Source organism: Calonectris borealis, chromosome 14 (genome assembly GCF_964195595.1).
Source record: "Calonectris borealis chromosome 14, bCalBor7.hap1.2, whole genome shotgun sequence".
NCBI lineage: Eukaryota > Metazoa > Chordata > Aves > Procellariiformes > Procellariidae > Calonectris > Calonectris borealis.
The window spans coordinates 5,112,794-5,128,166 of NC_134325.1; the positions used below are offsets into that span (position 1 = coordinate 5,112,794).

Below are 15,373 nucleotides of genomic sequence, written 5' to 3' on the forward strand. Positions count from 1 at the left end.
ATCAAAAAGTGGATTGGGAGGCATATCCTTTAAAGTTGCAGTGTGCCCTTCATGGTTGGAGATGAGGGTATACCTCTCTGTGGGGGTGTTGAATATAACATCATTGCTTTTGTAGTTTTATGTTAACTGTGGTGTGTGCAGCAACCTTAAGTGGTCCAAATTAAATGTTTCCACATGTCTATGTTTGTGTGTGTGTGAACATGGCTATTTGTGAGAGCTTTGCATAGTATGAGATAGGCTTTAATAGTCTTTCAATAACATACAAAGTTAATTGAATTACCAGTTTTGATCTAAAAGTAGTAATGCTGAAAGTTCAGAAGTCAGAGGAATCTGTTGCTCTTTCGATGTACAGGCTGCCCTGGGCAGTCCTTTTGCTAGTGTAGATCAGAGTAAGCTTGCTTAACTTAGTGATACGCATCTAGTTAATGGTAGCTGAGCATTTAGAATTCAGTCTTTTTATTCTTGTTAAGCTACAGCTTAGAAAGTACCTGACTTCCTAAAGCAAAAATGATAATCAACACGAAATCAATGCGAACTAAATTATTTAATTATGCAGTCTTGAAATGAAAATGAATGTTTGTATAATGAGATGCTCATTATGTATTTTCTGATTGATTACACAGCTTCTCTGCGTGATGCTGTGGTACAGCACGTATGGGACCATCCCAGCAGCTCAGAATGCCTTTGACCTGCTGTCTTACTTGCTTACCCCATTTAAACAGATTTTGTCAGATCAAGGGGAGGTAAGTCCCTGTACTCCTCTCTGATTATATTGTGGATGTCAGTAGCCTTGGGTGGTGCTTCTAATATCTCTTATTAGAAGTATAATACACATGTACTTCATGTCATATAGTGACTGCTGCATTCTGTGTGTGTCCTGAAACAGTGAAAAGAGTTTTCTGAAAACAGATACATATTTTATCTTCAAGGGCTGAATTTTTGGCTATGACATTAGATCAGCACAGCAGATTTTTCATAATGTGCAAATGATTACAAATGAAACAAAGCAATAAGAAATCAGCCCACTAAGATTTAGCCCACAAATAAAGGGAGAGCTGGAACTTAATTTATTAGCATGGATAGAAACTTAAATTCTGGAGGAATGGATCAATCCACATAAAGGGTGCAAATCACAAGATACTCAGTCACAAAATTCTGCTTTTGTTGAGTGTTTAGAGCATATCCATGTGCAATAAAAGTATTTCAGGTGTACTAGGTATACAGATTCAATTATATCTACAAAGCTACCCCAGTAAAATTGCTTAGCTTCTCACCATGGCATAATGACACGTATACCAGTATGATTCCTCTGATAAATTTCTGGGGTAATTATACCCAGTACAGATTTCTCTAGTGTGGACAGAACCTTAACTAAATGGTGAGCAGCTACTTTCATAAATCAGGCAAAATATATTTGCTATCAGAATGTTTAGATTCACTGTACATAATCTTTGTAGCAGAGGCTATGCAGTACGAATAGGAAATCTGACTCAGTGCCGCTTGTGGCTGAAGTACAGTGCAGGCTGTTTTCTGTGTTCGCTTAACAATGTTTATGTGCTGCATGTCACCTGCTCTTTTGTTTATTTGAAAGAAGCACTTTTTCCTTGCCCTTTCTTAGTTGGATTTATTATGCACAGAGCTCTTCGTAGAGCATTGCCTGTATCTTATTTGCAGTAAGTCAATCATTAACAAATTGTTCCATACAGAAAATCCCTGATTTATAGGATTTTGACTTAAAATAAGTATTCAGTGTGGAGGAAACTGATTCCTAGAATGCACCACAAGAACACCCCTAGTATGACTGTGTGCAGATGTTCATGCATATCTTTGAGGACTGTTTATTATAGCACTATTTACAGTGCAAATTTAGACTTGAAAACAGTAAAGGCAAAGAAATCTTCTGATGTTGAAATAATGAAATGAAAGCTCTTAACTCTGTATTTCTCTTTACCTGGACTAGTGGGTCAGAAACAGAGTTGCCCACTGACGTCCATTAGAATTGTATTTTGCACCTACCACTGAGAATAGGCTGAACTAAGACATCAGAGTGAATTTCACTGCCAGTGCTGTGAATGAATCTGACGGTATTTCACAGAATGTGTAGAAAATGTAGAAAAGTCCTCTGTGGCTGGGTTTTATGTAAGGACCCACAAATGCAGGAACAGGACTGAACTTTTTTCAAAGCCCTTTGCCACAGTACAAAATTACACTCACTGTGGCAATGAAACATGGGTCCAGGCTGCAAAATTGAATCGTGGATCCAGATCACAATTTTGGCATGCATGAGGGTAGGAAGCAGATTTCCTCTTTGCCTTCACCGTGAAATCCAGTTTTTAGCCTTTCTGAGATGCTGGGGCTTAGAGATGGTTTCAATTTCAGTCTTCTCCAAAGCCTGGCATTTTTCTGTTGGTAGTGGTGGCTTTTGCATGGACAAGAGTATGGTATGACTAAATCTACATGGGAAATCCAAGAATGAATACACAGTTTGCCAAGAACATGCATGCAGACACTATACAGTGCCCCTAAATACTTTATGAATCACTGTCAATTCTGTTGTTTCACAGGACCTGACTAGAATCGGGAGCGTTGTGGTGTCATACATCCTGCTGTCTTTAGCTTCTCTAGGACTGTTATTTGTAGGATCTCTGGTAAGTTATGATATTGTGCAAACTATATTCATGCCCTTTTTCAGTGAGTTTTTATAAGATGTCTAACTTACCTGAAGTTGTTGATGTTACAGAATCATGGAATAGTTTGGGTTGGAAGGGACCTTTAAAGGCCATCTAGTCCAACCCTCCTGCCATGGGCAGGGACATCTTCAACTAGATCAGGTTGCTCAGAGCCCCGACCAACCTGATCTTGAATGTTTCCAGGGATGAGGTATCTACCACCTCTCCAGGCAACCTGTGCCAGGGTTTTACCACCCTCATTGTAAAAAATTTCTTCCTTATAGCTAGTCTAAATCTACCCTGTTTTAGTTTAAAACCATTCCCCCTTATCCTGTCGCAATAGGCGCTGCTAAAAAGTTTGCCACCAAGCTGATATGCCTAAGTTGACTGTAAAGTCAACTTATGCCCAAGTTGATGGTAAAGCAACATCTTTGGGGCTATTTCTATATAATTATCTGCTTGCTTTACACAGAGGAATCACGACTACACTTATTCTTGCCCAATTTCTTGATGAATTGGGGATTACATTGATGGTTTTTATTCTTTCCATCCACAGATGGGCAAACTATTTTCACTTAAATAGAAGGGATGTGGTCCAGTAATGGAACCATCTAATATGGTCCCATTAATTATGAATTACCTGCAGAGCACCCATTGACTTAAGTGGCAGAAGTAGCTGTTCCAGAGCACCAGTGTACTTGTGAATGTAATGCCCTTGTAGGAGTAGGCCAAGGCCCCAGCTGCAGAACAAGATTAGTGGCATGACTACAATTAATCTAGTTAGCTGTCAGCTGTTTGGAAGCAGGAGGAGTGTATTGTGTTTCTCCATTGATTGTGTAATGGCACAAAGGTGTGTGCTAGATGGGAAAGCTAGGGAGAATTCTTTCTTTTTAGGGAGCTCTAACTGAACATGGCTTTTCATACCCTTGTATACTGTTCTGTTAGAGTGGGAATGCAGTTACTGAAAATGCAGGTGGAACATCACCTGCTGTTCTTACAGCAGTGCACCTTCAGGCAGCTCAGGAAGCTGTACGTGTACAGCCATGTACATGCTGTTTGAGTAATGCACAGTATGATGAAGTACAACATAGAATCACTGCTGGTGGGAAGGGACCTCTGGAGATTGCTAGTCTTAATATCCTGCTTGAAGCAGGGCTGTTGCCAACACTCGATAAGGTCAGCCATGCATTTTTCTACACAGGTTTTGAAAACCTCTAGGGAAGAAGATGTATCATCTCTCTGGTTACCTGTGCCATGACTGCATGGCAGTCTTGGGAGAGAATTTTTTCCTGATGTCTAATCTGGATTTCCCAAAGCTGAATGTCCAAGCTGAATTTCTGCAGCTTGTGGCCATTGTCCCTTGTGGTATCAGCTGCCAATACCGAGAACAGTCTGGCTGCATCATCTCTGGAGCTGCCCTTCAAGTAGTTGCAGGCTGCTGTTAGATCACCCAGCCTCCTCTTTGCCAGGCTCCACCTTTTTCAAAGGTCATGTGCTCCAGATACCTTTTGGGGCCCTTTGTAGTCCTCCACTGGGCCCACTCCAGTTTGTCCTTATCTGTCTTAAACTGGAGGGCGTAAAATTGGACACAGTATTCAAGGTGCAGCTGCATCAGTGCCAAGGAGACTGGAATAATACCTCCTTTGATTTGCTGGCCACACTCCCTGGTAGAAAGTTTGTCATATTACATACCATGGTTAAGTTCACTCAGAGGCAGCACAGTGGCAAAATCTTCTGTTTAATGTGTCGGGTGAATGTGCTTTTTAAAACCATTCACAAGGCAAAGTAGTTAGTGTTAATGCCTCCATAATTGTGGTCATTGATGTAGTCAAGGAAGTTAGCCAGGCTTATGCATTTTTCCACTTTTTTGATGCTGCTGTTCCTTATCCAGATTGATTTTGTCCTCAAAAAATAAACTTCTGGTGATTTTGTAATTGCAAATATTAAAGAACAAAAATGAGACATCTGAGAATTGTGATGAACTGTGTGAATTCTAGGTAATTTTGCAGCAAAACATTCTGAGCTGGAAATCAAAATAGCAGGGGTGTGATTTCTCTGCATATCCAACCTAGTTGTTGCTGGATGGAAACATTTTATTGCTGACCCATTCTTAGCACAGCAAGTAACTTTAAATGAAAGCTCTCTGTGACTAAAAATTCTGATCTCGGTTTGAACTGCTTTGCAAGTGAACAGTTATACCAAGAAGTGTAGATGAGAGCAGACTTGGCTCATTTTTAAGTGTTGGTTAAAACTTTTGTACAGAAAACAGTTTTATAACAGTTCCCATGTAGTCAAGCTTGCTCTGTTTTGTATTCCTGTGGTCTGTGCTAACAGTCTCCTAGCTAGAGTGGAGGCACGAATGTCTCTGTGTGACAGCCTGTTCTCTGGACAAGTCGCAGAGAACGAGAACATAAGAAATGTCTTGTAAGGTCAGACCAATGGTCCGTATTGCCCAGTATTGTTCTCTCTAACGGTGCCATTACGAAGGAGAGGCTGTTTAGAGAGGGCAGATGAGCCTTGTCCCTTCCTACCTGTTGTGGTTTAACCCTAGTCGGCAACCAAGCACCACACAGCTGCTTGCTCACCCTCCCCCCTGTGGGAAGGGGGAGGGAATCGGAAGGGTAAAAGTAAGAAAACTCATGGGTTGAGATAAGAGCAGTTTAATGATTGAGATAAAATAATCATCATCATCATCATCATCATAAATTGTAGTGGAAAGGAAAACAACAAAAAGAGAGAGAGAAACAAAACCCAGGAAAAACAAGTGATGTAACTGCTCACCACCTGCTAACCGATGCCCAGCCAGTCCCTGACCAGTGATCACTGCCCCCCCGGCCAACTCACCCCAGTTTATATACTGAGCATGACATTATATGGTATGGAATATCCCTTTGGCCAGTTTGGGTCAGCTGTCCTGGCTATGCCCCCTCCCAGCTTCTTGTGCACCTCCTTGCTGGCAGAGCATGGGAAGCTGAAAAGTCCTTGACTTAGCATAAGCACTGCTTAGCAACAACTAAAACGTTAGTGTGTTATCATGTTATTCTCATGCTAAATTCAAACCACAGCACTATACCAGCTACTAGGAAGAAAATTAACTTTATCCCAGCCAAAACCAGGACACTACCTACCTGTTACCTTACTCTGTGACATAGAGTCATAGAATCACAGAATGGTTTGGGTTGGAAGGGACCTTTAAAGGTCATCTAGTCCAACCCCCCCTGCAGTGGGCAGGAACATCTGCAACTAGATCGGGTTGCTCAAAGCCCTGTCTAACCTGACCTTAAATGTTTCCAGGGATGAGGCATCTACCACCTCTCTGGGAAACCTGGTCCAGTGTTTCACCACCCTCATTGTAAAAAATTTCTTCCTTATAGCTAGTCTGAATCTACCCTCTTTCAGTTTAAAACCATTACCCCCTGTCCTGTTGCTACAGGCCCTCCTAAAAAGTCTGTCCCCATCTCTCTTATGAGCCCCCTTTAAGTATTGAAAGGCCACAATAAGGTCTTCCCGGAGCCTTCTCTTCTGAAGGCTAAACAACCCCAACTCTCTCAGCCTCTGTTCCACCCCCCTGATCATTTTCGTGGCCCTCCTCTGGACCCACTCCAACAGGTCCATGTCTTTCCTGTGCTGAGGACTCTAGAGCTGGATGCAGCACTGCAGGGGGGGGTCTCACCAGAGCAGAGTAGAGGGGCAGAATCACCTCCCTCGACCTGATAGCCACGCTTCTTTTGATGCAGCCCATGTCATGCGGCTTTGCAATTTGAAAACACCTGCTTCTATCAGAATTTAAGGAGTAAGGTGTAAAATAGTCATTAGCAGAACATTGAAAATAATGTAGTGATGGAGCTAAGCAAGGTTTCTAGAATGCCAGCCTGGTGGGCAACAGATAGTTGCATGAAGAGAGTTTTCTTTATTTTTCCCTCTTTCTTAGCTGAGTGATAGCTCTTTTCTTTTCTTTTTTTTTGTGTGTGTTTTGTTTTTTTTTTTTTTAAATACGGGTTTTAAGTGATGTCCTGCCCAGAAGGGACCTTTAAGGGGTCTTTTACGTTAAGGAGTGCCTTTATGATGAAATCTTTCTTTCCCAAATGTACCCTTCTGTCTTTATAGATGCACCTGATAGATCAGTCCCACACTGATGTATATACTAGATGGCATAGTAGTGAAAAGCAGCTTATGCATTTTTTTTATTCAGCAACTGTGGTAACTTACAGTAATGCTTTAGTAGTTCCCTGGGGAAGTGAGAAAATGTGTCTTTTTATACAGGTGCTTTGTAGTACCTGTGCTTTAATGTAGAGCAATAACTGTTGGGCCACCTAATGAGGCTGAGAAATGGTGGTCAAGCGGATTCTCAGAAGTGATACCAAGAGAAGAGAGGCCCTGTCTGGTCTGTGCACTTGCTAAAGTCCAGCTCATTCCTGTATCAGGGCATTTGTGACTCTAATACATGTAGAGCAAATTTTTCAGGAGAGCAGACCCCAGCTAAGGTTTGAGGCACTTTTCTGAGAATACCCAGATATCAGAATGTGTTGGGACGTTAGCAATCACAGTGAAAACAAAAGACTGGATAGGGTGCTTGAGGCTTGTATTAGTGATGCTGTCTGTTTTCTGCCTCATATAATGGTGTTTTAAGGCCCAGGCAGCTGCAGAGAACCAACATAGAGCTCTCTAGTTCTCCTGAACAGGTTTTCAGAGCTGACTATTTTTCCATTATTTAGTTTAACCTCATCACTTTTAAGTATAACTTAATTTTTTCCAGTGTCTTGGGCAACTCCTTATTTACCACACACTTCTTTCAATATAAGGAAAAGCTGCTTTGTTTCTAGGGTGAACTTTTTGTTCCTTTGGATTTACAGTATGTTAAATCACCAGTAAAATCAATCCTGTGTCACCATACCAGCTCTAGACTCTGTAATACATAATTGGTAGCTAGACCTTCAACTTGGCCCTTAGCACAAGTGTTGATTTTTAGTAACAACAGCACTCTCCAGCAGTACAAAGTTGTTGAGCAGATACTTTACACTGTGAACTGCTCAGCTATTACAGTCTTGCAGTATGTGAGAGAACCATGGCTGGTACTGTGGGGCTGCCAAGGTCTGGAAGTCGTTTTGGGGAATGAAAACAGAATCAGATCTTCAAGCTGCTTGCTTGTCATCCAACAGGCCAAGCATGTAGGACAGACTCGGTTCAGATTTTGCCCCAATTTTGTGTAAAATAAAAGTCTAGTAATCATGTTCCTATGTTTGCTTTTGTAATTACTGTGTACTCTGATTAGCTGAAACAAAAAAAAATTTTGTGTGAAGTAACTGTCAAGTGAATACTGCTGCTTTGTAAGAATCTAACATTCACTAAAGCTGACTAGGGACAGAAATTAAAACTTGCTTCGCTTCCTTTCGTTCTTTCTCAGAGAATTGAGAATACATGAAGACACACAGGCACAAGAAAATAGTTGTTTAAAATCCTATACGAGCTAGTATGCTTTAGTAGCCTAGGAAGAGAAATTTGACCTTTTTTAATGGCACATTTTCTAAATTCAACTGCCCATTTAAAAGCCATATAAGAAAACGATGGAAGAGTCTTTACTTTGGAAAATATGACCTGTTCTTCTTAGTCTCAAAAGGATGCATGGCAGTACAATATAGTTCATATAACATTTAGTCTGAGTGATACTGCTCCTAGTTCAATGCTAGAGGGATGAAGTTGGCCTAAGGTTCCAGATTCTGGAATTCACAGGTAGACTTGAAATTTTTAACTGAGGCCTGGGTGGGGGGATTAAACAGTCTATGAATACAATCTCCAAATCATCTAGTCTGCCACAGCATCCATGCAAACCGATACAGTAATTTTTTAGATTCTGCCATTTCAGACCTTCATTAGTTTATAATACAAACTTTAGTATTACATTTTTGTCCTAGAACTTCACAAGATTTATTACTTAATGTCTATACCATGTTTAAATCAGATAATTAGATTACAAAACAGGCTTTTCCACTGGCCAGAAAATGAAACTGGCATTCTGGGCCTCAAAACTACGTGCATCAAAATCAAGGCCTCTTTAAAAAATGATTGGTTTATACATGAACTTGGGATATAGTGCCAGATTATCAAAAATGTGCAGTTCAGGAAAATTATATTTACTTGTCTTAACCCAACTATATCTAAATTTTAGATGGAAAACCATTAAGTCAGGAGAGGTATGATTTGTAGAATAGTATAGTAGATTTTTATTTTGTAAACAAGCCTATGAAGGGTAGGAAGCTGAACAAAAGGACCGTGATATCATGTTGGCTTGCGTATGATGGTCACAAGCACATTCCGCTTCCACTGTATCCCCGAGTTAAGCCTGGCCAGCTCTGTGGAAACTTCTGTGGCTGAAAGCAGGTTTGGATGGGTAGACGTGAATCCTTGTAACGTGCACCAAAAAGCTACTCCTGCATAGAACATTCCTGTCCTCTTCAATACTCTCCAATTCTAATACATTATAGTGACCTGGGATGCTGCCCTAAAGACCCACCCTCTAGGCTGTATGGAAGGGCTGGCAACAAGCAGAAAGCTTTTTTAAATGTTTGTTTCCTCCAGTTTTGGCATCTACTCAGAGCCCGTCCAGACCCCCCCTTTCCACTACAAGAGGACAGACGCCAATCTGTGAGCCGGCAGCCTTCATTCACGTACTCAGAGTGGACAGAGGATAAAAATGAGGATGACTTCCTAGATTTGGATCCCGTACCGGAGACTCCGGTCTTTGACTGCGTAATGGACATTAAAGCGGAGACAGATCCAGCCACTCTAACGGTTAAATCCGTGGGCTTGCAAGAAAGGTAGGGTAGTTGTGATTAATAGGGGAAAGTCTGGTCCCAGATTTTGTGGATTTAGGAGTTCTGTGCCTAGTAGGAAGCTTCATTGCCTTCATGAATGTCACTTTAAAATGTGATTTTAAAGCCAAGCACCTGCTTTATTTCCTGTCTTGTTTTCAGTCCAGTCATAAATATAAACATATTAGCCAAAAACATACAGTTTCTAGACAGCTGTCAACAAAGTGTTATTCAAAAATGTCATTTATTTCCTTTGAAATATCCATTTGTATTTGATCAGTCTCTTACCGTTCCCCAAGATGGCATGAAATCCACTATAGAGTGGTGAAAGCTTTTACCTCTGGAAGAGGTGGATCTTGTTAATTTTTTTTGGTCACTTATGCTGGAGGATTAGTCTTTTCTCCAAAAGCAAGCCATAGGACAAATGGTAATCTGCAATAACTCTCACATAAATGGGTTAGTCCAAAAGTAAATGAATTCGTTTGAAATTAACCCAGTAATGAAACTTTGGGGTTAGCTGGTGTTCAACTCCTTGAACCAGCAGGGCAACGGAGCTTCTCAGAGAGATTCACAGCTGGGAAAAGGCAGTTTTAAGATAAAAGGAAAACAGGAATGATGGGAGTATTGATTTGTGTTGCATTTCTCCATCTTCACTCATACATCTCACAGAAGGGTCATCTGTAATGGCTGAACTTTGAAAGGCTCAGAGTTGGGACAGGGGAATGTTCAGTGGAGTTTGTGAATGTTCAGTTGGACTGAACTATCCTTATACTTTCATCCATAAGATTATTTTATTTCACTTTGCCAGTATATCTGTGCGTGTGAGTGAATGGATGAGTAAAAGGAAGTACACCAGACTTAGCATCCTCATCTCTGAGGCTGAGGTTGGTTTAAGGTTCCTGTCCCTTCTTCTGTGGACCACAGGAAGCCTGAGTTTATATTGTTGGCAGCCTTCATCTTTTTCTGTTTTGTGTTCTTTCAATTGTCTTAGTGAAAGAGAACAAAGATCTTGAGGATAGAAATTCCATGGAGAAAATTCTGCAAAGGTGATGATGTTATGAATAAGATTGTTACTGAAGGGCCCAACATAGCGAAGTATCACCTTTCCTTATTTCTAGATTTTCAAGCTTAATTGGAGTTCTAACCATAGTTAATTCTCGTATCTAAAATTTAAAGGGCAGAACTTAGATTTTAAAAAGTATGATGCTGAGTTTCCAAAGCACCACATGACACAGAGAGAATGTTACAGAAGAGGCTTTTAATTTGCACTCTGACCTTAGAATGTTTTTTCTGACTTTATTCTTGGTTACAACATTTGTTCTAAAATGTCCTACCTTTTATTGTTATATTCTTCTACTTTAAATATGAGATTGCAGTAACCTCTGGAGCTTGTCCCTGAACCTGCTGCTATCAGTGAGTTTTGCCATTGTTTTTCTTTATGGGCAACATTGGGCTTGAAATGTGTCACCATCCCTGATTTCGTTCCATCTTTCTCATTTTAAAGATGCTGATATTTCTTCTCAGGTGAACGCTAGCCTGCAGGAAAGATACTCACTGCTTCAAGAGAATTGGGGAATATCAGTTGATTCAAGTAATGAATTACAATTAAAAAACTATCAAAGGAGTAGAGATGGGGAAAAAGAAAGCAATTGCTTGAAGTGCTCACACTAGGTAGAATGTGTACACTGAAGATGTAAAATAAACTTGTTTTCAACATACAGGTGTGCTTGAGAAACCAGACACCATTCCAGGTTTGGGCTGTGCTCTGACAGATTTCATTTACATTAAGCATTGGTCACTCTTCCTTTATTTGGTGTTTTGTTGAATTATCTACCTATCCCTCCATTCTGCTTCTCCATATTACTTACCTCTCATTCTTTAACCACCTATGCCGTTAGAAGGGTAGTCACTAGCTAAGTTCAAAGAGCGCTGAATGTTACTCTTAAGAAGAAACAATCTCACTTCCTCATGCTAAAGAACTGTTAATATATCTAGGTATGTATCCTCTTCTACCTTAAAAGAACCAAAAGCATTTGTTATCAAATGCATCTATTTCTGGGGAGGAATGTAGTAGCGATTTAACAGCATACAGGGTAGGGTCAAAATCTTTTGGAAGGTGTCACTAAAGATTCAGTGTCTACCATTAGTGGTCATGTTTCACCCAAAATCATTTCCCCATGACTGTGAATCATAGCAGGAGGCTGGCTGCACATTCTTTTGGAAAAACTCCTGAATCCAGAAAAGGGCTGTGATCCAAGTAACAACTTCTACTGTTGTCTTTGTGAGCTAGTCATGCCTGCATGTTTGCATGGTTTTTCAATAGCTCCTGCAAACACCTCCCAACTAGATTTTGCCAGTTGAGAGTCATCAAAAATAGGTTTACTGTGTGGACGCATAGAACATTACACCTAGTAATCATCATATTGTACGATTTCATTATTCTGTTAAAGATACTTAAATATAGATTCACGACAGCATTTGAATCTTACTTTTGTCTGTGATATGCGAGATTGACAGAAGCTCAGAAATGCTTTAAAACTGCATTCAATAAAAAATGCAGGCATTTTGACTTTTTCATTTTGTTGTGTGGCTAACTTAAATAAAAGCCACTAAAAATTCTACACTCAACATCATCTTTGTTTTTAATGTAACTGTTAAAATGTTGGGATCTTCATTTTACCCTTCTCGTGATGTACTGCTGTGGAAAGAAAGTTCTTCAGACAGAAAAATTATTTGCTTGATGATTTGCATCTCATGTCTTTATTAATGTTGAACTGGTAAAGTTTATCGAAAGATCTTACCCCACTGATGTTTGTCTGTGCTACTAATAAATGGTTATTCAGCAGGATCTGGCCTGTTGAAAACTAAGACCAATATTTTCACCAGTGGTGTCTAAAATGTCAGTCCATATTTAGGCATCCAAAAATACGGTGTGATTTACACAAGTATGAAAACTTTCCTGCAGTTGCCTGTTCAGCACCCTAGACAAGCAAGTTGCTTCTATTTAGGTGACAAAGTATACAGTTACCTCACTACAGACAACGCTTTGAAAGTGTTGGCCTTCATATTCCAGTGTACAAAGTCATCTTCTGGTCTTGTCTACACAAGAAGTATCACCCATTTTTCACAGTTAAGTGACCATAATGTACACAGCAGAACCAGCTGGGTGCTTTTCTGAAGTTGCTGTTTATCTGTCATTGGGACTGTATCCATTGCTGACAATGATGGGTCAGTCTGCTCTGCTGTAAGCAAACTCCGATTGTTCTGTTTTACAGGAGAGGTTCAAATGTTTCACTCACACTGGATATGTGTACCCCAGGCTGTTCTGAGCAAGGTTTTGGCTATGTCATGTCACCACGGGAACAGTCAGCCCAAGAATACCTCCAGACAGCATCAAACATCCTTACTGAAGAGGAACTGCACAAGAAAGCACTGGATCCTTTCATACTCCAGGCAGAGTTCTTTGTGAGTATCTGACCTCTCTCTTCTAGGAGCATCATAAAAATGGGATGTTGTCTCTCTTCTATGAACCTTGCTATTATTTTCTGCAAGTGTAGAATTAGTACATACAAACTCCTCTTCCATCAGTGAAGCATTTAATGCAATTCTGAAATTCGTCATCCCTTGAAATGACAGTGTCTGAAAGCTTTTAGTGATATTGTCACTTAAAAACCAGGGAATTGGTTCTGTCAACAACAAAAAAGCTTTGTTTTCACAAGTCTTTTTTTTTTGTCGGCATGCTACTTTTTAACAAAAAAAAAATCAAACTTTTTCACTAGAGTACAGAAGAAAAGCCAAGTTTGCTATAGGCATAACTTCTTGAAATGTGTCTGGAGTTGCTCTAGGGATGAACTTAGTCCAAGTGCATGCTCTTCGCTGTTGAATGCTTGGCATGGAGCTACTTTCCAAGCCTGAATGTTCTCCAGATAACCGAAGCACAGGATGTCTGTGTCACTCAGCAGGAGCCATAGAAAGTATGTCTTGCTGGGGTTTTTTTCTGCACAAAAATTACTTACTAGTTGTAAGCTGCTCTGTCAGCTGCTTTTAGGATTCTGAAGTATGTTTCCTTGGCTCGCTGTGTCCACTGTTGCTTTGGGAGAAAGAATTCTTTGCCTCATTTGGGGAAAAAATATACGTACACGGGTGAAGCAAGCAGTTGAAAATTGGATTTCTAAGTAGCTTAGGATAAAGGCCAGATACATTTCCGTGTAGTAAGTGCACTGGCTTTTTAGATCTTTGCATTCTATGAGTCTCTTCCCTAGCTGCTTGAGTGTCCGTGTGATAGGCATTGTCATGTTCATTATACCTGCCAAGAAAAATGTTCAAAATGCTGCAGTGGCTATGAGTATTGTGTCTACTAGGCAGGGTTGTAAATTCCTGTACAAGATGGGAGGTAACCAGGGCACAGTCTTTGCATGCTGGGGTATTTCAGAGCACGTGATCAAGAGCTACTGAAGTTAATGCTGTCAAGTCAAATATTCTCTTAAGCATGGAATCTCAGCAGAGCAGGAGGAAGGTGATGTTTTGCAACATAACAGCCCTTTCAGCCTGTCCTCTTTATGACCTGCAAGGGTCTGAAAGGGCAGGAGTAACACTTTGAGTATCACTTGCTGTCCTCCCTCCTTGTGCAATTTCAGAGGTTTTTTTTTCCCCTTTACAAGCACAAGGCGAGATCAAATAGTCTGGACTTCTGTTTTAAAGCAGACCTCCAGATATCTGTGGCCCTTAATTCACTTAGTGCTGTACAAGTTGAAGAAAAGCAGCTTTTGTGTAGGCAAGCCCTGATTCTTTTAAAGTGTTGCTATTCTAGGGAGGAAATGTTCGCTTAGCAAGTGTCTGAATTGACTGCTGAACAAGTCCACATGCAGTTTCATCAGTCTCTGAGGTGCACTGTAGCTTTCAAGCAAAGGAAATAATGTTAGAAGTAGGAAAAAAATATGCTTCATTTCTCTGAGAGATTTTTGAATTAGTTTTCCTGGTGTTCAGAAAAATCATTCAACAGCCAAACTACCCCAAGTCATTTTCATTCTTTAATGAAAACTGAAAAAGCATCAATAAAAATGCTGTGTAATCAAAATGTAGTTTCTGTAATTAAAATTGTAAACTAGGTTTGTGGGGTTTTTTTTAACGAAAGAGTTATCACCAGCTAGCTCTGCGTCATGTATTTTCAGTCTGTCCAACCTACTTAGTTTTCAAAGTCCATATCCACTGCTGAAGCAAGCAGCTGTGTTTCATTTTGGAAGAAAAGTCAGAGGGGATGTCACTTGCAGGGCTAAGTCCTGAAATTCTTACAAGATTTAGAGTTTTTACTCAGGCAGAAGTCCTTTTGATTTCACCAAGAATTTGCTTGAGCAGTGAATGACTAAGTTCCAAAGACAGACCATGGAGCTTGGCTCAAGAAGAGTTTTGGGCGACTAAATACCAAGTAACAATTGAGGAAAACAGGAAGGTTTCATTCCCATGCAGTTCCTCAGATTGATAGGAAACTACTTCAACAAAATGTTTTTATCATTCATTGCCTCTGGTTAAGCCCAACAGTACACTCAGTGCTATGTATGAGACAGAATACAGATAAGTAAGTCTTCTAAAGCACCAGAATTTAACATAGTCCGTAGCTCTGCTCATCTTAATTTCTTTCCAGAGTGAGGCTTGTCTTACTCAACCCTGACTCCTGTCATCAGTATGTCCAGCACTGGCCTCTCAAATCCAGTGTGCAGCAGCTGGGATGACCAGCTCTGCTCCCAAGCTCCCGTGAGCCCTTTCTCTGCTGAGCCTGGTTGACACATCCCATCTCATCACATGGCTACTGACTTCAGCTGGTGGAAGGTTCCTGTTTGTTCCTGCCTGGTGTTGGCCACTTAACTTCCAGGAGATGAGTAGTGGAGAATAAGAAGC

The 15,373-nt window shown here is 40.5% G+C and overlaps 1 protein-coding gene across 2 annotated transcripts in view; it reads left to right on the plus strand.

Annotated features, from left to right (window-relative positions):
• The window catches only part of PTPN5 (protein tyrosine phosphatase non-receptor type 5), a 52,806-nt gene that overhangs the window by 12,671 nt on the left and 24,762 nt on the right, over window positions 1-15,373 (plus strand). For both annotated transcript variants that reach the window (XM_075163044.1, XM_075163043.1), the window contains exons 3-6: window positions 624-743; window positions 2,565-2,648; window positions 9,246-9,484; window positions 12,754-12,943. In XM_075163044.1, the coding sequence (XP_075019145.1) occupies window positions 624-743; window positions 2,565-2,648; window positions 9,246-9,484; window positions 12,754-12,943 (633 nt within the window). The remainder of the gene's footprint in view (window positions 1-623; window positions 744-2,564; window positions 2,649-9,245; window positions 9,485-12,753; window positions 12,944-15,373) is intronic.